Source organism: Vulpes vulpes, chromosome 7, assembly GCF_048418805.1.
Source record: "Vulpes vulpes isolate BD-2025 chromosome 7, VulVul3, whole genome shotgun sequence".
NCBI lineage: Eukaryota > Metazoa > Chordata > Mammalia > Carnivora > Canidae > Vulpes > Vulpes vulpes.
This window is the reverse complement of record NC_132786.1, coordinates 86,346,067-86,369,702: the sequence shown is the minus strand read 5'-3', so window position 1 is coordinate 86,369,702 and position 23,636 is coordinate 86,346,067. Positions and strand designations below refer to the sequence as shown.

The 23,636-nt window shown below is 38.7% G+C and overlaps 1 protein-coding gene across 12 annotated transcripts in view; it reads right to left on the bottom strand.

Moving 5' to 3' along the window:
* Positions 1–23,636, bottom strand: part of DYNC1I1 (dynein cytoplasmic 1 intermediate chain 1) — a 437,478-nt gene that overhangs the window by 36,867 nt on the left and 376,975 nt on the right. For all 12 annotated transcript variants that reach the window (XM_072764334.1, XM_072764337.1, XM_072764333.1 and 9 more), the window contains one exon: positions 21,343–21,487. In XM_072764334.1, the coding sequence (XP_072620435.1) occupies positions 21,343–21,487 (145 nt within the window). The remainder of the gene's footprint in view (positions 1–21,342; positions 21,488–23,636) is intronic.

The following is a 23,636-nucleotide window of genomic DNA, read 5'->3' as shown; positions in this document are numbered from 1 at the left end:
AGGGCCAGGCTTTCCAAATTTGCTTTTCCCTGATCCCTTAATCAAAACCCTCTGTTCCAGCCAGTCGTCTGCATTCACAGACGCAGAGTCCCCTCTGTACTCTGAAAACCTTCTGGCCTTCAAGCCTTTGTTCACCTTAGAGAATATGCTAGTCTCTCCCCTTCTCATACACCATCCAATCATGTGGTCCCAATCAAGCCCTGCCTAACCCACAATCCCCCCTCAAACACCCACACAGGCACAGAGATGTCTCTGTCCCCCAGGCCTCAGACATTGTCTTCCAATTTCTTTTCAGGCACTGGGCCTGGGGCTGCCTTGGAGTCTGTCTGATGCAGTTATATTTAAATATATTCTTACTTCAATCCTAAATTGTTGTTTATTTTTCCATGTAGAGCAAGTTTAAGACTTCAGTATTTAGAGGAGTTTTATATTCATAGCAAAATTAAGCAGAAAGTACAGAGATGTCCCACATATCCCCAGCCCCTACACATGGACAGCCTTCCCACTATCAACACCCTTCCCAGAGTGGTATCTATTTACAAGTGCTGAATCCATGTTGATACATGATTATCACTCAAGGCCCATAGATTACGTTAGGGCTCACTCTTGGTGATATACATTGAGTGGGTTGGGACAAATGGGTAATGACATATATTCACCATTGTAGGATTATACAATGCAGTTTCACAGCCCTGAAATGGCTCCATTGGAGCAAGGTTTATCAAATAATTCTGGAGGGCTGGGGGTTTAATTCTTGAGGGAGGAAGATTCTAGGAGTTCTCTAGGAGAAATATTAATTTTAGATTTTCCTCTAGGTAATAAGAGTCAAAAAATTAGTTTAACCTGCTTTGGATCAGCTGGATCTTGTTGCCTTCTAACTGTATGTCAGAGGCAGCCCAGCAACAGTGTTTTGGTACAGTCATGGCAGACTAGAGGGAAAAAAACACCGAGGATTTGTGAGTAAGAAATGACCCATTTGTGTCAGGTGAAGGTCATTCTTGGGGTCATCACCTGGCACAGGGTCAGCAGTGAAGACAGCCTGAGAGTCACACTGTGTCACCACTTTACTTTCAAAGAAACCTTGTCACTTAAGTTAATATAGTTCATTTGAATGGTATTTTAGGAGGTAAATTTAATTTGTAATTTTAGGGGGTCTCTAAAATTAGTTAAGAGTTATAACCTATAGGTCATATATATTTTATTTTTATTTTTGTTTATTTTTCTTTTTTTAAAGATTTATTTATGAGAGAGAGAGAGAGAGAGAGAGAGAGAGAGAGAAAGACACAGCATGCATGCACATACCAGTGGGGAGAAAGGCAGAGGAAGTAGACTCCCCAAGGTGGGGTTTAATCCCACAACCCTGAGATTAGGACCTGAGCCAAAATCAAGAGTCAACGACACTCAACTGACTGAGCGCCAGCCAGGCACCCCAGCTCATATATATTTTAAAACCTTCAGTGTCTTCTCATTACCCTTGCACACAAAATCTAAGTTCTTCCTTAGGCCAACAAGACCATGCATTACTTGACCTTCTCAACCTCCTCTTCTGCCATTTTATTTTTGCTGCAAACATGGAGGCCTTGGTCCTGTTCCTCGAATAAACCAAGTCAAACTTGCGCCTTGATTTGCAGCCATTTACATTTGCTCCCTACAATATCCTCCTTCCCCTCACGTTGACAGAACAAACTCCTTTTAATCACTCATGTCTACTCAGGTGTCCTCTCCTCACAGAGGATTGCCCTAGTCACCCTGTAAAATAGCTGTTCATGGTGTCCTGTCGTTCTCTACCCCAATCCTGCTTCACTGGTTTCCTAACACCTACCACTATCTGAAATTTATTATTTACAGTTGGTCCTCATTTATTAATGGATTCTGAATTTTTGCATTTGCCTACTCTCTAAGATTTATTTGTAAGCCCCAAATCAGTGTTTCACAGTCATTCATGGACAAGGCTAGAGTGGAGGAAAGTTTGAGTCACCTGGTATTCATCTAAGGCTGAATAAGACAATACTCTGCTGTCTTGTTTCAACTCCCATACCATAAATAAATGCCCTTTTTGGAGTTAATTTGGTGCCATGAAATTTAATTTTTATGTTTTTTTTATTGGTTATTTCACTGTTTATAATGGCTCCCAAGCATGGTGCTAAGTGTTGTCCAGTGCCCCTAAGCACAAGAAGGCTGTGATGTGCTTTACTGACAAAATATGTATTAGAGAAGTTTCCTTCAGGCATGAGCCCTTGGCTGGAATTCACTGCTAATGAATCAACCTTACATATTAATAAGATGTCTTTAAACAGAAATGCACATAAAACAAGATCATGTATTTTTTTTTTGAGAGAGAGAAAGAGAAAGTGTGTGAGCAGTAGGGGAGGGCCAGAGGGAGAGGAAGAGAGAGAGAATCTTAAGCAAGCTCTACGTGGGGCTCAATCTCACAACCCTGAGGCCATGACCTGAGCCAAAATCAAGAGTCAGTTGCTTAACCCACTGAGCCATCCAGGTGCCCCCAAACAAGATCATGTATTGATTAGTTTATGAAAATGTGACGACCAGAGGCTCTCAGAAACCTAATCCTATAATTCCCCTGGAAGCAATGGTTATGAGTTTATCAATTCATTATGGCAACCTTATAGAACACAACTGCCATAAATAAGGATTGGTTATGTTTCTTTTGATGTGCACAGTTTTTTCTTCCCATCCAGAATGAACATGCCTGTGAAGTCAAGCACTTTGTCTACCTTTGTTACTTTGTTCAGTGCCTAGAGGACAGTAAGACCTCAATAGATATGTATTAAATGAATAAATTTAAGGAGTATATACTTTATTCTCTGTTTATATGTATTTGATTATAAAGAAAATAATTTAAGGTAATGCTAGACGTTGACAAGAACTTTTTCCTTTAAAGAAATTCCATTCTTTACTCAGGTTTGCGTAACTAAGCACCCATTGGTAGCAGGAACCATGCCTCATTTCTATTCTTGTGAAAGTCCTTGGCATGAGGTTAAACATACACTAAGTTTTCTTGACTACTGGTTTAATGAGCAAATAATCAATCAAATATACTATTCTTTTGATTAAAAGGTTAGAGAAGGCAATACTTGCCTTAGTAGCAGAATATATTTTTAATATTTATTTGAGAGAGAGAGAGAGAGAGAGAGAGAGCATGCACGAGTGGGGGGAGGGGCAGAGAGAGAGAGAATCTTCAAGTAGATTCCCTGCTGAGGAGCTCAATGAGGGGCTCAATCCCATGACACCTGAGATCATGACCTGAGCTGAAATCAAGAGTTGGACACTCAGCTGACTGGGCCACTCAGGTGCCCCTTTACTAGTAGAAGAATCTTAATTGACTTTATACTGCTATCAAGAGAATGAAAATACAAGCTACAGACTGAGAGAGGATATTTGCAAAAGACATTTGATAAAAGACTTTTATCCAAAATATACAAAGAACTCTTAAAATTCAACAATAAGAAAAAGTACTGGATTAAAAAATGGGCCAATGAGTTTGACACCTCATCAAGGAAGATACATAGATGGCAAGTAAACATATGAAAAAATGTGCCATATCGTGTCATCAGGGAAATACAAATTAAAACTTCAATGAGATACCACTACACACTGGTTAGAATGGCCAAAATTCAGAACACTGGCAACATCAAATGCTGGTGAGCATATGGAGCAACATTCATTTCTGGTGGGAATGTAAAATGGCACAGCCATTTGGTAAGATTGTTTGGCAGTTTCTTATAAAACTAAACATACTCTTACCATATGATCCAGCAATCATACTCATTGGCATTTATCCAAAGGAGTTGAAAACTCCTGACCACGTGAAAGCATGCACACCGATGTTTATAACAGACTTATTCATAATTGCCAAAACTTGGAAGCAACTGAAATGTCTTTTAGTAGATGAACATATTTAAAAACAAAACAAAACTATGGCATATCAGACAATGGAATATTATTCATAACTAAAAAGAAATCAGCTATCAAGCCATGAAAAGCCATGGAATAACATTAAATGCATATTACCAAGTGAAAAAAGCCAATCTAGAAGGGCTATACCATAGAATTTCAACTACAAGACATTCTGGAAAAGGCAAAACTATGGAGACAGTACAAAGTTCAGCGGTTGCCAAAGGGTAGGGGTAGGGATACAGAGGCAGAGCACAGAGGATTTTTAGGGTAGTGACAATATTCTGTATGATAGTATAAGGATGAATATATATCATTCTACATTTGTCCAAACCCACAGAATGTACAACACACTGAGAGTGAAACTTAATGTAAAGTATGAACTTTGGATGATTGTTTAAAAATTTGCACTGCTATTATATTCTTACATGTTTTGCAGTGATAATGTGTAGGTTGATATGTATACATTCATGTGTTCATATGAATGTACAGTTGATTGGACAAAGGGGGAAGATCAATGGAGTAGAAAAACGTGATACATGGAGAATGCAGCCTTCAGAAATATCAATAAAGAATGAACAGAGGTGTCTTTGCGGGTCTGTAGGATGCAGTTGTGTTTTAGTGCCTGAATGAGGACTGAAATAAATTTGCAATAAATATAAAAGCTCAGAGTTTCTCTAATTGTTAATTAGCAGTATAACTGCTACTGATATTATTTCATTTATAGTGATTGGTCAGTAAGATAATCAGCTTACATTATATGTTAACCACTTACTACTCTGATTGAAAGCAGTGGGAAAATACAGACTAGAAGTAAAATATGGCCACCAACCTCCAGAAAGCTCATAGTTCAGTGGAAAGAGGGAAATAATTAACAAATAAATACAACAAAAGACCTTTACATTGTATTTGGGCGCTAAATTTTTTGGTGTTGTTTAAAGTTATTGTAAGAATAGTTTCAGTACTATAGTGATGCATTATTAAGCCAAATAAAATGGTTAAAGTTATTCAAGCATCTGAGTCCATTATTAAATCACAAATAAAAATAGATGGACAGTTCAAACCATTAAAACCACTTTTTTGAACCCATTTACAATCAGTGTGAGACAGAAAAAAACATGGGACTAAAAGGATTTCTGAATCACTCCTCTCATGACATTGGTTTTCTTCTCAGTAAAATTAGGCAGTTAAACAGGGACTCTGTGGCATTCTCTTCAGGTCTGATTTCTATGACTTAAACCAAATTTTCTTGTGGCCCTTCTTTCTCATTTCCTCACACCTGGACTTTGATTCTATAAAGAACATAGAGACTATTTTTAAAAAGTGGTATATTTGTTTAATCATTATTCCATGTGGTGCTGGCATTGTACCTGACTTCACGGAAAGCTCCTTCATGGCTCCTGGAGCCTTGTCACACACCTTCATGTCTACATACTATTTCTGGACACAGAATTCTTCTATCTTTCAGCCTCTCTCTATTTTCTCTCTAGATATATTCAAGTTCATGAGTCATTTCTATCCTTACTAGGTTTGGGAAGATTTTTAAATTTTTTTTTTTTTGTTTTTTGGGGGTTTTTGCTTACTTATTTGACATTATTATTGGAAACGCAAATTGGAAAGATCATATTTAGAACTTTTGGGACCGATGGTTAGACGCTTGTCCAAAAGGGTGGAAAACCATGAAATGCAGGTTGAGGTGTTTGAAATGATTAGGAAAGCAAGTAAAGCTGTGTCAGTCAGAGTTTCCAGAGCTATCTTCCAAGGAATACTGTTCTCTCAATATGCCTGGGTAAAAATGAGTCCCATATCCAGATAAATTTAGGGATCTCTGCATGCATATATCCAACCCATTTCTGAAGAATAAGTTAAAAAGGCCTCCCTGCTAAAGATACTGTTCACTTTAATTCTTTCAGTACTTTTTTAAATCATGGAACTTCTCCCACAATTAAAAAATGCCTGTTTAGATTCCACTAAATACAAACACTGTTATATGTTGTAGTAAAAGGAGATGGTATAATTAAAGGTTTTAGGAAGATTACCTAGGAGGATTATGTAGGGAGAGTGGACATGGAGAGACAACAACCTCAGAGAAATGGGTAATAATTTTTTCACAAACTTGGCAAAGAAGACACGGTCATTCCCTGCTCCTAAGGAACCATTTTTCCAAACAGATAGACTTTTAAGAAATGGGGGAGGGCATTGTTAGTGAAGAACATGGCTGTTCTAATTCATTACAGACCTAGATTAACACAAAATATTGTAAAAAGAAAAAACAAGATCACACACATGCACATGCTCACATAGATACTTCACACTTCATTTTGATGGTGCATGGATTGCTAAATTAAAGAAATGACTTTAATAGTAAAAGAGTTAAAAACTCAGCTGATTTACTGATCTTTGTAAAAGGAGGGTAATTGAGGGAGAGAAAAATCAAATCAATCAGGCATAAATTAAGTTCCATAGTTGGGCGGAAGCCAAGATTCTCAAGCAGAACCTTCCTGGTTTGGTGACCCATTACACCTCTTAACGCAGCTGGGTCTGGCAGAGTGGTAGAGGGGGGAAATCTGGTTTAAAAGTTAAGGTTTTAATCATTAAGGAAGGTCCTAAGTGAGGAGGAAACTGACAACTTATAAGAGACTTCTTCTTACTTTTGACTTGGGCTCAGTTCAAGCCAATGAACCAGGGGACAGCAGAGAACACTATTTCACTCTACCGCCAATTCCACAACATTCCTCTCCAGAAACTTCCACAGAGCTGGTGAGCTTCCAGTAGTAAACACTGAGGTCTGTTTCCCCAGAATTTATGGGAGGGCCTGTTACTCTCCTTTGGAAGAGAAAATAAGAGTTTTCAAAGATTAATTGTATTTATTTTTCCTCTACAAAACTTTTATTTATTCTTTACAAAGTACTAGAAGAATGAGAACATTCTCTCAATTTTAATTGTTCCGACTTGATAAAGTAGTAATTTGTCCAATTCTATTCATTCTGTATTGAGTATAATACTGGCAAACTAACACATATCAGACACAGGGTAAAGATGAACATAGTAATATCCTACTCTGAAAAAAGGTGTGTAAATACATACTGAACAGTCAACCACATTAGAGAAACATGTAGAAACTGTGAAAGTAATTGGCATTAGAATAGACTAAGAAAAAAATCTTTACATGTGCTTTCTTTAGGTCTAGGACAAATGATAGTCTCCCCATTTTCTTGTCCTGCCATATTTAAATCCTCTTTGAGAAGTCAGGATGTGGTGGGGCAGGGACAGGTGTATAAAAATTTATGGCACTCTGAGTAAGGATTAGAAGCACTAGTGACACAAGTTTCTTAGAACTAAGAAGAATGAGGAAGAGAGAATATATCTTAGGCTCAAACACTTAAAACAGTTATAAGTGGATAAAAAGAAAACTCCAATTGAAGACACAATGGGAGAACAAGTAAACATAAAGCTAGCAGAAAGGTCAGATGAGACAATTCTGCAACAATCCATTCAAGATGGGATCCTGCAGCAGCATATTTACAAAAACACACTTGGAATTATGTAGTATCACTGGTACAATGCCAGTCATGTGGAAGTATTCAGTTGAATGCAGCTTCTACTATTATTATGATTATTATCGTTAAAGTCTTTATCATCATGATTGGGCTTCATCTACATATTTAAGTGTAGTGATGAATTGAGAGGGACGTCTCAGGAACAGTTGCAAAACTAAACATTCTGGTCAATCAAGATGCTACAACTGAGTGTGGTAGAGTTGAAGAGTGTTCATTAATGGTCCAATCAAATAAGGTTAAGATAGGAGGAGGCTAATGGATAGGAGGTGGTGGGGATAATGTGGAACCCATGTATTGCTGATAATCTGGTGAAACAGTCATCACATGTAGCCCATTATGCTAACATTATGGGTCAGAGTCCTGAGGGGGAGGTTACATGTCTTTAGTGCCTAGTCTCATTCTTCATGACATTAAGCCACAGGTGATGAGATCCCACTTTACCATAAGCTATGATTCTTATCATCTTCAGAAGAAAGTCTATTCTCCAACCATGGCAACAGAGACTGTCTTTCATCAGCTGGTCTCTTTTTGTTCCCAGAGGCACCCTTTCATTATTCCCTTCTGGTCACCTTGCAACCATTGCTCCAGCCCAACTGAGACAGTTTAATAACCAAATAACAACAGTATCAACAATAACTATATTTAACAGTAAGAATTGCATTGCTACTTCTTTCACAGTGCATAGTACTCTCTGCCTGGCACTGTTTGGAGAGCTTTAGACATACAAACTCATTTAATCTTCATAGGTACCCTATGAGGTAGGTAGTATTGTAGTGGACATTGCAGAGATGAATAAACTGCAGCACAGAGAGGGAGAGTAATTTTCCTGAAGTTATACAAGTAGGGTGTAAAATATCCCATTCTTCTATTTTTGAACACTCTGTTCCTTATACTTGAACACCTTCTCTGTGGCCCTTTACTTCATGAAGTCCTTCAAACCTCAGTTTGGATGTCTTGTATTTTGAGGAGCTTCTTTAGTACATTTCCTTCTCTAGCCTCTCCTCTCCAGCTTCAGTTTGAGTTAGATTTTTTTCTTATAAACTATGATTTAGAGAGAGTCAAGCCCCCCGCCCCTCTCCTGGGGGAGATCATATCCCACAAAGCACAGACTTTCCCAAGGGCATCTTTAGAAGGAGTATTGCTGCATGCACCCGGGCTACAGTGCCCCAAAAGAAGATTGTCAGCCTGTTGAGGAGCCTCTTCCCTTGCTCACTTGGATAAATATCCTCTTGAGTGGAAGAGATGGCTAAGGATACATACTCTGGTTGCCCAGCTCTTCAGATCATTCTCACAGACTAATTGGAATCCTACTCATCTACTTCGTAAGAAAAATATTTAGGAGGCCACTCTGCTCCTGGATAGTTGCCTTAGATTTTTTCCCCCACAAAATTATAGTTTCTTAAATATTTCCTAATAGGATTTTTAAAGCTTAACCTCAGTTTACTAATTATTATATTTCTAAATTATGACTACGAATTTTACTGCTCAAAACCACTACTAACTAAATATTTGCTACAGTATGTCTTTAATGTACATCTTTTAAAAATCCAGGGATTATTCATTCATGTATTAATTCAATGATTTGTTAAGTGTCTACCAGATGCCAAGCACTCTGCCAGGTACTAGGGATACAGACAAAATAATATGAGCCTATTCTCAAGGAGTTCATGGTCTTACAGGGAAAGGATGGAAACTATGTAACACTAAATGCAATTTAATAAGCAAGACAAAACTATTTTTGTCTTATGTGTAATACAGCCATATTTAATGTTTATTACAATACATAATCATTTTTGATGGATTCATTTTAAAGGTAAAAACTGAAGTTTTTCCTTAAAAGCAACATTTTTACAATTTCTTTTGTTCATAAAAAATTAAAATTATCACTCTTTCCTAGTAGCTAAGATGGAAAAAAAACAAACCAAAACAAAACCAGGTACGACTGTCATCTTACACTTAAACCCTGGCAGAGGATGTCAACATGAAATAGGTAATATTTATTGATTTCACAGTAGTTGCTTGGAAATTGAAGATTATCTTTCTAATTTGTGCAAAGTCATCACCTTTCAGTCACTTAGAAAATTTTGTTTTCAGATTCTCTGTTTTGTTAAAAGACATTTTGTTAAAAGGACTGAGATGTAGGTTAGCTGCTAGGATAGATTGTATAGTGTCAAGATACATTTGAGAGAAGTCAGTGATTTCCATCAATCAAATGTGTGTCGTGAATGGTTCTTGGATGACAGCATCCCGGGGTGCTGCCCAGGAGCCACATCAAATGCCAACACATGGGTTAAGTCAGACCATCTACCTGACCAGTTAACATAAAGGAATTGAATTTTAGGTCCCCAAAGTTTTAAGAGAGAAAGGATTTAGAGGCTATGATCAAGACAAGCAGAAGAAACTCGAGCCCTTTGAAGACTAAAGGAATAGACTGAGCTGGCAAATGCATGAAAAGTATCAAGAACCTAAATCCTTATGAAGCTGTATCAGGACCAAAATAAATATTAACCCAATGTTTAATTGGAATCCACTGAAACTTTCCAAGCTGGATGCAATGATAAAAAGTCCAAAGACTCATAACTTGTCTAGCCACTAAGCTAAACTACAGTACAGGAAAAAAATTACCCAAAACCTCAGCAAACAGAAAAGCTGAGTGGAATAATGAATGTTTTAATCCAGCCAAGAGTTCATACTTCATTTCTAAGTATCAACTCCAGCATTTCTTGATGGATGGGAAATTTAATGGGCTAAGATATAGTAAAAGGTAAGAGTTGGTAACTCAGTAGAATTTATTCAGGCTATGCATTTTTAAAAATTATTTTTTAAAAGGATTATCAAAGACAGACTTTTAAGTATGCAGTTTTTTTACTATTTTCTTAAAAACAGCCTCATTGATATATTACAGAAGGATGTTCCAAGGGACTAATCAACATTATTGAAACAGCAAAGTCATGAAAGGAAATGAAAATGGCAAAATGCCCTTGGAACAGGCAAGAAGGGGGGCAGGGCAATTTTTGAAGGAGGAGGTTTAGTGGTGATCATGGAGATAGAGATTGCTGGCAGAAAAACCACAGTTTGGTGGGAAAAGGCAGAAGATAAAAAGGATGAGAAAGAGGTAGCAAGGTCAAGGGTAGGGCGTCTGTGCTTGGTTTTGTTTTTAAAAAGTTAGAGGGAAGAGCAGGTGGGGCATACAGGGAAGAGAGACAGATGACGGCTTATTGTGGGAATTCACATGGAAGATCCATGTGCACAGGTTAAGAACCTATATTCTTTCTATATCTTCGAGGCTCCAACCACACATGCCCATGAGGACATGACTGATCATTTGCTCTACTTACTCATTTGGACTCTCCCATATATTGCCTCAATGGGAAGAATACTATTTTCCACACATGGTTACACTAAGACAAGGGTCATTCTATACTTCCCTTGAATGGAGTTAAAATACAGTATGTTGATAATTGAAGTGATGAACAAAGCTCCTCTATCAAAAATGGTTCAGTTACTATGCTTAAAAAAGAAAAAAAAGAGCCTCTGTCACTAATAAGCGTTACTTAACTCTCTTTCTAAATTAACCATGATAGGGGCACCTGAGTGGTTAAGTGTCTGCCTTTGGCTCAGATCATGATCCTGGGGTCCTGGGATGGAGCCCCATGTCAGGTTCCCTGCCCAGCAGGGAGTCTACTTCTCTCTCTCTTTCTGCCCCTTGACCCATTTGTGCTCTTTCTTTTCCTCTCTCTCAAATGAATGAATAAAAAATCTTTTTAAAAAAGTTAACTATGATAATGAAACCAAAGAGTCATGTTAAAATTTTAAGATTCTGTAACACCATTAGGTAGGTTAATTTTCCACCTGGGGTCAATGTGGCTAGTTGATGTTCATGAACTAAACCACTCTTTTGGGTGGTTAGAAGCCCAAACCTCCAAAAATATACAGTATTACATTCTTCCTTTAGCCTTTCCCAATTCAAAAATTCAACCTGTGCAATCTTCATGGGAAATTGAAATAAAACCATATATAAAGTTAACAGTAATACTAATTTTTCAAATCACAGAGAAACGGAGGCCGCATTTTCTCCAAATATGCTTTTTCATTTAACTACAATATTTCTGAAATCCTATGTACAGAAATTTTATGTCTTAGTCTTGATGTTTAAAATCATAGCTTCTCTCTGCATAAAAGTGTGTGAAGTGCTACTGTCTCGCTGGCAATCACATTACTTATGCAGAGTGAGTGGATATGGACTTTGCTAAAGTCTTCAAGATTACATTCATTTTGCTCAGTGTGCTAATTGCTGCATAACATCTCCCCTGGAATACAGATTTTCTGTCCTCCTATTTTATCTTTGTGATAGAAATGCAAATAATTGGTCTGTAGAATGTACAAAATGCTTATTTTTGTTGCCAAATTCTCCTGTTGTTTGGTTTGCCTTTAAACTTTGGGGGGAGTCTTTTTGAGCTATAGTTTTTTTTTTTTATGGACAAAGTATTATACTGCAGCTATTTTTAAAATTTGACTCCTGACTAGTTCAAAGTCTTATTTCTTAGCATCAATTATTTCTATCATTTGAAGAATTCTTCTTTATGTGATTTAACTTACAATCTGCTATGTCCTGAATGTTTGTGTTCCTCCCAAAATCCATTTATTGAAATCCTAATCCCCAATGTGGTGATATTAGAAGGTGGGGCCTTTGGGAGGTACTTACATCACGAGAGTGGCACCTCATGAATGGGGTTAGTGCCCTTATAAAAGAGACCTCACAGATTTCCTTAGACCTTCTGCCATGTGAGGACACACAAGAAGGTCCTAGATATGAACCAGGAAGAGGGACTTTACCAGAACATGACTATGCTGGCATCTTGCCTGATCTTGGGATTCCCTGCCTCTGGAACTGAGTGAAATAAATTCCTGTTATTTAAAAACCACTCAGTGTGTGTCATTTTTGTTATAGTAATCCAAAAGGACTAAGACATAATCTTCAGTGTGAGGGTATCACTAACTCAATTACCAAGTAGGCCTCTACCATAACTTTTTTCATCTTTGTTTAAATTATCAGATGACTTCACATTACACAAAAAGTTTAAAATAAAGATTACCAAGGTAACCATCATTGTCAAAAGGGTCCAAAAAAATAACTACCCATCTCGTTTTTCTCTCTGTTCTCCAACTGAAAATTCTTACTGTCAACAAGAATGAAAAAAGCCTCAAAGCCTTGATATCCAGCATTTTTTTGATTTCTAGTATTTAAAAAAATATATTTTCACTTTGCCCTTTTTATAAAGACAAATGAGGTTACTTTCAGTCAGTCTTGTAAAAGGGACTAGTAATTATAGGAGATATTGCTACCATGTCCTTTCAATTTTATGCATGTTTAGATTGAGAAGAGGAGAAAGACTGGAGTCAGTGTTGCCAAGAGTATCAAGTAGAACCACTGCTCCTAGAAGGCTACCACAAAAGGTTATGATCAATGTGGGGTTTCAAATATATTCACAGTATAAATCTCTGGCCAGAACAAGTAGGGTATTAATTATATCAGGAAATCTGACTGGAGGATGGGACAATGATTGCCATTCTCCTGCCTGAATCCTGAACTAGCTCCCCAGTTCCCTAACACAACCCTGCTGAGAGAGGAGAGACACCTTAGAATAAATGAACCACCCTAGCAGCTCTGTAGGATGGGGAGTTTGAGACAGAACTTCAAGTTGGTTTAGAACATGGCTCTTCAAATTCTAGCAGCATGGGGATTACTTGCAGGGCTTATTAAAACACAGATCGCTGGCCCTGCTTCCAGAGTTTTTGATGCAGAATGTTTCGGGGGTGACTCAGGGAGTTTGCATTTCTAAGAAGTCCGAGGTAATGCTGCCCATGATGATCAAGGGGCCACACTTTTAGAACCCTTAGTTTAAAATTGCAGAGAAGTGGTATATCCCCTACACCTGAATTTGTCAACTGACCTGCTATACAGTACATTGGGGACAGGTTAGGGACAGTTTTTCTGCCTTTTTTTTTTTTTTTTTTTTTTTTTTTTTAGAGAGAGAGAGTGTGGTGGGGAGGGGCAGAGAGTGAGGGAGAGAATCATGACCCACCACCCTGAGACCATGACCAGAGCCAAAATCAGGAGTCAGATACTTAACCCACTGAACCACCCAGGCACCCCTGCTGTGGACAGCTTTAAATGCCAGATTCAGGAGGTTTGTGAGGACTTTAGAGAGTCAATAATGGCCACTTTCCACAATTCCTGGCACTCTTGTAAAACTTAGCCATCACCTATGAAATGCATCTTTGATATTTAGCCCTAGCTGGTCCTCAAACTGGCACCATTCAGGCATCCTCAGGAGTCAGGGGCCTGTCCCCTCTTGCATGACCTGCAATTCCCCTCCTCTCTCCACAACATCCCACTTCCCATGGCTCTGGGCAGATCAGCGTGCCTCTGACTTCACCAGAGAATAGGGAACCTTCACACATTCCCTGCTTCCCCTTCCCCTTCCCCTTCCATGTAGTTAAACCCGTTGGATCTTTCTCCAGGCTTAGCGGTGTCCTGCCTCTACTCCCTCCCCAATCCGAAACTGGCACCTGACAGCATCTTTCTCAATTGTTAGACCACTCACCATCAATGTCACTCTTTCCTGGCTCCTTCTCTTCAGCCCACAAACACGCTCAAGTCTCTCTGAAAGGATAATAACCAAATGCTTCCTGGGCCCGGCTCTCCCTGCTAACCACTGCTCTGTCTCCTTCAGCTGCAGCCCCAGTCTCAAGAAGTGGTCTTTGTTTTCTCTGCCTCTTGTCTTCCCTCCTTCCTCTGCAACCAGCTCCAATCTGCCCTGGGGCCAGTGTCACCTTCTTCTTTGCCTCGACACCCCCCCCCACACACACATTCCTTTCCTTCCTGCAGCAGCGGTGGCCTCACAGTTGCACCCTGTCCTCTTCAATTTACATTCTATTCTTAATTTTCTCTCTGAATAAATAACTGACTACAGGTTGATTCCTGCCATATCTAGATCTTTTTTTTAAACTCAGCTCTATGTCCAACGTGGGGCTTGACCTCACATCTCCAAGATCGAGGAGAGTTTTAACTCCATTCTCATCCCTGAGCTCCACTATTTTCAATCACCTTCTAGGAATTTCCAGGTGCCTCAGCTGGAGTGTGCCCCAGACTGCTACTTTTCTACCCCCAAACGAAGCCCATTCCTCCTCTATATCCTGTCTCTCTCACTGGTCACTGACACCACCATTCTTCCCCTCAGATGCCTAAGGCAGAAATATCACGATCCTCACTGAGTCTGCTCTCAAATCAAGTCAGTTTGTCCCCTTGTCCACTTGCTGGTGTCAGACTTGTGTTCTCCTCCACAAGCTCAATATCGCTGCCACTGCAGAAATTCTGGTTCTCACCTGGCTGTCAAACTAGCCTCATAACCGGATGTCTCAGGGCTTAGCACGCTGGTGTGGAAAAGAACACAGCTTTGAGCGGGTCACAGTAATTTGGGTTCGAATTCCGGGATCCCCAGGTTCTCACTGAGCCCATCAGGCCATTTACTTCAGCCCACTTGTCCCTAATTCTTCTATAGAATGGGCTAATGCATCCCCCCCCCCCCCAGGGGTTGACTACAAGGACTTCCTGGACTATCTGCCATATGCAACAGATTCAACACATTGCCTGGCAAGTGTGCCTGGCACACAGTGTGCCCTCGATAAATTTTGGGTTCGCAGTCTCCTCCCAATCCCCGCAAATTCTTCTTCCATAGAAAACTCCCTAAAATTCAATTTTGACTAGTTTGGTCCTAAAATGACTTGCCGTCATTTATAAAATAAAAATAAATCTGCACTATCAATATAATCTCTCTCTCCAGCTCATCACACGCATTCCCGACTGGATCCTTTCCTTTTGGCCATTTAGATGAAAATGGCTTCTCCCTTGTTGGTTTGGCTGCTGGAATGCAGCCTTGTCTTGCGTCTGCCAGGTGAACTACTCCAACAAAGTTTCTGTTCGATGTGAAGCCTCCCCTGACCATGGTTAAATGATGAAATCTGAAATCTGGTGTGCTGCGGGGTGGAGGGAAGGCAATGTAAGGTGTTTTAAGCCTTTCTTCCTGCATGCTGTCCTCACTAGAATTTGCAAGAATTAGCATTCTGTTCAGAATTGCAGGCTTTTTTTTTTTTTTTTTGTATCTCCCTTCCCCATTCTTGCTAAATTCTTATAGCATTTTCTAGGAATCTCCTTTACTACTTATTTTACTTGAACCCACCTCTCAGTGCTCTCTCCCTTTTGAGATCTTCCCACGGTGCTCTCCCTGCTTCTCACTCCATGATGAATGGGACCCATCTGCATCCACCTTCAGCCTTTTCATGGAAAAGTCACTCTTCAGCCTGTTTCAGGTGAACCCTCCCTCTCCCATAAGCTCACCACCTCCTCTAGTGTCTCCTCAAGTAGAAACTGTTCATTACCAGCTATTCTGTTTCACAAGAGTGAAATAGAGTATTTGCTCTCCAGGGTGTAGACATCCAGTAAAAAATCCTGCTTCTTTATGTGCAGGCCATGTCTCTGTATCATCCTTTACCTCTTCTGATCTCTCTTCCTAATTCACTAAAGACTTTAGCACTGAGCTCACTATTTCCTTTTCCATTCCAGCCTTGCCTTGATTTTGGCCCCTTCAAAGAAAGCCACAGCCCACTAGCACCTTGATATTTTATTTCCAGGACCCCATCTGCTCCAGTGAACTTCACATCCACTTGGCTTTGGTTATAACACGACCACATCCTGGACCTTTGTTGTTTGTTTGTTCATTTGGTTTTGTTTTTATCAGTTGTGAATTACTAAATCCAAACATCTTACTTTCTAATAATCTCTTACTTTACTAGTTTCCTTCCTTCCTTCCTTCCTTCCTTCCTTCCTTCCTTCCTTCCTTCCTTCCTTCCTTCCTATTCTTTGATCTTGTAGGGGCATCCAACTTTTACTATCTCCTGTCTGTTGTCATTTCCTTTCAGCTCTAGTGTAGAATCCTTAGCCTCCAAAATCGAACATGCTTTCATCCTTGCTTCTGATCCCATGTTCTATTGTCCTGCCATCATGTTCTGAGAAAGTTTTGGCCCCAGAGCCAACTAAGTGTCCCCCTCATCCATGACCATACGTTAAATGCTGTTAAGTTCTCTTGGAGGAAGTTGGCCCTGAAGGTTGGTGCCACCTAGAACATTCTGATCTCCCACCCAGCAGGGTCCTCCACACCCTCAGAGCCCATCTTTGCTTCCCTAATCAGCTTTTCTTCTTCTCTTTCATGATGGGCTGCAGCTTGCTCCCTTTAGCACCTCTGCTTCCCACTCAGCAAACTACTTCATCTCTTGCTTCACTGGGAAAACAGGATCATGTTGAGAGTTCCCTTTGCTTTCATTCACCAAACCTACACACTTGCACATATTTGTCCCCTTCTTTTCCTGTTCCTTTTGTTACAATGGAATTTAAACTTTATCCCTTGCCCATGCTAATGCATCTCATTCCCTTGAACATTTTCAGGGACCTTGTTCTGTCTTATACTCGCAGTTTTTCTACTCTTTGTCTTTACTCTTTACTCTTTGTCAACAGCAACATCCTCAAGAGTCTCCACAATCTTTAAAAAAAAAAAAAAGAAGAAACTCTTTCTCCCTCCCATCTTCCTCTCCTCATAGTCAAACTTCTTGATTTTTCTTCAGGGCTTCTTGCTTTCCACTTACTCCTTAACCCATTGTTATTTCTGTCCCCTCCTCAGCATACCGGCTGAACAGTACTTGCCACGGGCACAGTGAAGCTACTAAATACAGTGGACATATTTCAGTCTTGACGACACTTTCATGATGTATTTGTTACTATTGCTCACTCCCTTCTCTTTTGTTTTTTTTTTTTTGGTTTTATATTATAGGAAATTTCCAACATACTCATAAATAGAATAGTATCAATATCCAGCTTCAATATTTATCAGTACTTGCACAATCTAATTCATCTATGTCCACATGCTCTCCCTTCCCAACTGATTATTTTGAAGCAAATCTCTGACATCCTAGGATTTCTTCTGTAAAATTTCAGTGTCTCTAAAAGGTAAAATCACTTAAAATGATCAAAATATAATTGTCACACCAAAGAATAATAATTCATATATATATATATATTCAAATATCTAGTCAATTTTTCGATTTTCCTAACAGCCTTCTACTTTTTTTTAAAGGGTTGCTTTTCTGGATCAGGATCTACATAGGATTCATATTTTAAGATTGGTTGAAATGTCTCAAGTATTGTTTCGTTCTATTTTGTTTTGATATGTAGTTTCCACCTTCATTTCCTTTTTTTTCTTTGAAAAAAAAATGGGTTTTGTTGTAGAAATGAGATCCGCTGTCCCACAGATTTCTCCATGACCTTGACTTGGCTGATTCTATCCCTGTAGTATGTAATATTTTGCATCTTTATCTCCTATTCCCTCTAAATTCAGAGATCTGGTGGATTGATAGGATTTTAATTTGATTTGGGGGACAAGCCTACTTGAAAAAATAGAAGGCTATGAAAGTTGTTTCTGTATTTAGAATGCTATCAGTAATAATCACTACCTAATATTCAATCCTATCTTTCTGTATTAGCTGCATTTTTTCTATAAGGAAAAACAAACCCTCATCAATTATTTAGTAGCACTGATGTACAAATCATATAGAAAAGACAGAACAAATGTTTAACTCTTTCAGAATAAATAACTGATTCATTCTTTTACTTATTAGTTTCCAAAATATTGAGTTGGCTTCCCTCATGATCTCCAAAGATAACTAATTAGTTTTTTTTTCTTTTTTCAGTATTATTATGAACTCATGAATCTATTACTATCATTGATATTCTTTGGCCTGCAGAAACTTATTCAATGTGGCTTCTAAGACCTTTGACAAGAAATATGTAGTGTTTGGTAGCTTCCTTGCTTTTTATTATGATGAATTTTTACACATTTCCTGCTGCAGATCTAGAATCAGTAATTTCTTCCAGGATCTCTGGTTTCTTTTAGTGCAAGTGGTATTTAGAGAGCACAAACTGGACACTAGGAGCATCATTGCTACTGGATTGGTCACTGTTTCTAGACCTTTTGGTTGAAAGTGTATTTTTTAGATTTAAAGGTAATACACACCACAAATTCTTACTAATACATCCAACTTAAAATCATGATTACTGCCGAGGTCTCACTCAATTCAAGCATTTGTATCTCCTTTCAACCCAGCTAATATTACTTTTCAACGACAGGAATGTAGTCATTTATCTCACGATACCAACACAATAGTGTCAGTAATAGTGACAATACAATCATCAGCAATGTGAGTACTAAAAGTAGTTTAAAAATTTTTTGCAGTTTTTTTATCCTTAAAATACATCTCTTTTGGAATGTATAATTAAAATACAGGATTTTAAAGTCAGAATAATTCCACACTGTAATGTTTTGCCTCCAATTTGAACCATAGTAAGGTTGATTTGTTTCATGTTACTTTACATTTTTTAAAGATTTATTCACTTATTTTTTGGGGGGAGGGGCAGAGGCAAAGGGTCAGGGAGAGGGAGAAGGAGAGAATCTCAGCAGACACCCTGCTGAGTATAAAGCCCATTCCGCGTGGCACTCCATCCCATGACCCTGAGCTGAAATCAAGAGTTGGATGTTTAATTGACTGAGCCACTGAGGCTCCCCACTTCACCACTTTAAAAATTTTATTGTTTTGTGACTATGTAAAATGTTTATGTGGTTCCCAAACCAAAAGTACAAAATATATTTTAAGAAGTGTGGTTATTCTCTTTCTTTTAGCCTTCTGCCTCTCTGTAAATAATAATTTTATGTATGTGTGTCCTTCCAACCTTTAAAAATATACAAATAAATATTAAACAATGACAACATACTATTTACACTTTTCTCCACCTTGCGTTTCTCACTTAAAAATATATTCCTAGACATCACTCCATAATAGTATGAAGAAATCTGCACTTCTTCATACACTTGAATCGTCCTCTCTCGTGTGGATGTAGTTTACTTTTGATTTGTCCAGAGCCCTCACAATGAAGTCTTGGGTCCTTTCCAGTCTTTTCCTATTCAAGATAGCCTTTCAATGAATCTCCTTCTGCAGATGTCTTTTTTCTTATTTTTGCTAGTATACTTTTGGCATAGATTCCTAGAAGCAAGAATTGCTCTGACAATGAGCAAATATGCATGATGAATTATTTTTATATACTGCCAAATCCCTCTCTCCAGTGTTGTGCCATTTTGCACTCAAGACAGCAATGTATGAGAATGGCTGGTTCTTTCATCCCTTCACAGACTATGTTGCTTTTGGATTTTTGTCAGTATGACAGTTGAAAAGAAGTTTCTCACCTTGGCTTTAATTTGGGTATCTCTTATAGGTGAGGTTGTTTTTCATGCAGTGGAGGCCAATTCTGTGCTCTTCCTACAGACTCTCTCTATTCATGTCCAGGAAGCCACACACTCAAAAGTGATAATTTTCCCCTCTGTTTCTTGGGTTGGCACTCTTTAAGTCTCCTTTTCTAGTTCCATTTCTCCTGTTTATTTCCTAAATACCCCTCTTTTCCTGGGTCTAGTCTTAACATTTCTTTTAAAATCTACTCTTTGGGGTGCCGGCTGGCTCAGTTAGTTAAGCATTTGCCTTTGGCTCAGGTAATGATCCTGGGGTCCTGGAATCAAGCTTTGCATGGGGCTCCTTGCTCAGAGGAGAGTCTGCTTCTCCCTCTCCTGCTTGTGATCTCTTGCTTTCTCTCAAATAAATAAATACAATCTTTAAAAAAATCCACTCCATGGACTATAATAATGATTTCTATCCTGACTGCTACTAGGTATGTACCTATAGCCCAGGGGTCTCCCTCCGTTTCTGTTCCACATCGCAAACTATAATGGCAATCATGAGTTGTGCATCCCAAGAATCTTACATTTAACCTGCACAATGCTCTTGGCCAAGGCGCCCTTCCTCTGGTGATCTCCATGCAGTGAATACAGTGACTGATTAGCACAGTCTCCATTCTTCAGCTATAACTTGCCTTTTTATCCTGATGACTCCCTGTCTCACCATCCTTATATCAAATCACATCAACAATTTCTGTGGCTGTTACCTGATAAATGGCTCTTGAATCCACCTCTTTCTCTCCATCCCAAACTACTGGTTTACACCACTGTCCCTGTCACTGTCACTTATTTCCCTGGACTACAGCACCCTTCTTCCAGTGACCTTTCCTTTTCTTGCTCTCAAACATGGTCAGAATTGCCTTTGAAAACACAATTAACATAGTACCATTTGCCAGCTTAAAAACCACCAAAGGTCAAAAGACACACCCCAAGCCCCAAACCACCAGGTCCCAAGTCCCATTTCCACAAGTGCAGGTGTATGTAAGCCAGTGCTATAGAGCTCTGCTCAGTCAACACTGAAGTGGGGAGAGGGAAGGATGGTAGTCCTGGAGGACATGTGCTGGGCAGCACTAGTGTTAGCAAAGAAGGACTTGCATTTTATTATTATTTGAATTGCTGGACTTTTATTTTTTATTTTTTTTTTAAGATTTTATTTATCTATTCATGAGAGAGACAGAGAGAGGCAGAAACATAGGCAGAGGGAGAATGCAGGACTCAATCCCAGGACCTTGGCATCATGACCTGAGCCAATGGGAGATGCTCAACCACTGAGCCACCCAGGTGCCCCAAACTGCCAGAATTTTAAAAATTTAGAATGTTTTCAAGTATCACTTACGTATTTTAAAATAAATAAAATGGACTGAGAAAGTGAACCTTTAGCTCTGAGGCAGACTGAATTCATCAGTAGGCTGTATACAATAAAATTGTCCCTTTGCCTAGGCATTACCAGAGAACTTAAATCAAGATATTCTTACCTTTGTGGTCCATAGTTTGACGGTCCAGTCAAATGATGACGTGACAAACAGGTGTGAGAAGTCGATTGGGCCCACAGCCATATGACAGTTAATTCCAGTCACCGGCCCCTGGTGACCTTCGAAGACCTCCCCAATACCTGCTTTGCTGCATGAAGACCACACAGGAGCAGAATTTCAGTGACCTTTGCAAAGCAGCGACTGCTTTTAAAGAAAACAAACCCATCTCTGCATGATTACATCTCGGTAATTTAGAAGAACCACCATGAACTACCAAAAATGAAACCACTTTCACAGTTATCTTGAGAGAAATAAAATGCTATACTGGTTTTGATGATTAAAAAATAATATGGAGCAATATAATCTTTTTAACCTTCTAAATTTACTATCAAATTTTGTCATTTAATCCTTCTTCTAGGAGTTCCTCAAATCCTATCATTGTTGACGCAGCACCTCAATGGAAAACATACATACTTCCATCTCAGAAGCTTTCATATTTTACTTAATAAGACTGTTCTCTCCTTATGATGACATTTGGCACACATTCCATTTTAACTCCTTCTGGGAACCCCGTTGGCTAGAAAACTCTACACATCCTTGTATACCTACATTTATCTTTTTAAGGAAATTTCTTAAAGTTAACATATCTGAAAAAGTAATACTTTGTAGAAACCCTTGCCACCACAATACGATATGCATAATTAAATGTGATATTTAAAAAACAATGTTTTCATTGAAAGAAGAGAAGTTTCAAGTCTACTGAATGAAGCTTCCATAAGGGCTGATGCCTGGTTTCCTCATTGCCAAGTGTTTGGCATATAGTAAGTGCTTAATAAATATTTGTTGAAAGAAACCACAAGGGAAGAGAGACAGACTTAGACCTTTCTTTTTTTCCCCCCAAAGAAGCACATCTGAGAAATAGTGATCTACATTTTGAAAGTTATCCAAGAACATATGCCGCCTTTTAACTAAGCTGGGATTATTTCCAGCCTTCTGTTATCACACAATAGTCTGCACACAACCATACTCAATTAAAAAAATATACCAAAAATGCTGTATTTTAAAAATCCATATGCATGAGGTTATAAATAAGACATATACTTAGGGATTGTGGAATCCAAATAGTATGTCACTGAGAGTAAAATTTGAATTAAGTTATTAAAACATTTGGGTTTCTGGAGCACCAATAAATGTCAATGTGCTGAGCAAGGTTTGAAATCATGAGAAAATGCTGCAGCGTGTGTTCCATGTAACAGGCACTCAAAAATTATGCCCAGTGAAACTGCTAACAGCAGTTCTACACATGATCATTTAAACTGTTCTAAAGAACACGAGGAACTGATCTTTGAAGTGGCCCCTGGTGAGACTCCACTTGCTCTTAACAGCATCCTGAAAGGGTTTATAGGGTGCAAAACGAGGACCTTATTTAATTTATAGAAGTGGATTTTCACCTTCTGTATGTTAGGTGAAAAATAGAAATCCCCCTCCCACCTTAGCCCTATATGACCCATTTAAAATTACTATGAAGCCAAATTCCTGCTATTTTACAACTTTATTAAGATCTGTATTTTATATTTTGGATGGATGGGACAATGTAAGAAGCAGAATCAAGCTCATAAAAAGGTTTGTGGTTTTTACCTTAGGTACCCTTCTTTTGAACCACACTGCAAATTCTGATCATGCTTGAAAAAGACAACAGCCACAGAACAAAAATGTTCATCATGCAAAACATTATTCACATTAGAGAAACTAAAAAGAAAAAAAAATCTGAAAGATATCAGTGAAAATGTTCTGTAGCCTTTGCAGATAATTAAAGTCCCGGATTACGTCAATGGAACCTATGTGCCCTATTGGTTCTAATAAATTTGTGGATAAAGCTGTGACTCCATATCTGATCCTTGCTCTCTCTGCGCCTTTTGTGCCACTTATGACCTTTTACCCATATTGCAGATATGTGTGCATTTACCTTGCCCATCATCATCACTTTCTTGAAGGCAGGAACCAAGTTTATGGAATGTCTGCATGCCCGGCAGCATCTAGCAGTGCGCCTTGCTCCAAGTAGGTGTGTAGCGAATGTTTGCATGAATGAACAACTTTATCAGGTCTTTTTATGCTTTCATAAAACTTTAATGCATGGTTTTAGTCAGTTTTATGGGCATAGAACTATGAGGCATCTCTTTCTACTCATCTTTAAATCATGTGAGCAGGAGATATATTGCTTGTTTTATGTGTAGAACAGTAGGAAAATCACGGCTCCTATTGTCTGAATGGAAGAATTACATAGCTGGGCTGGGGAT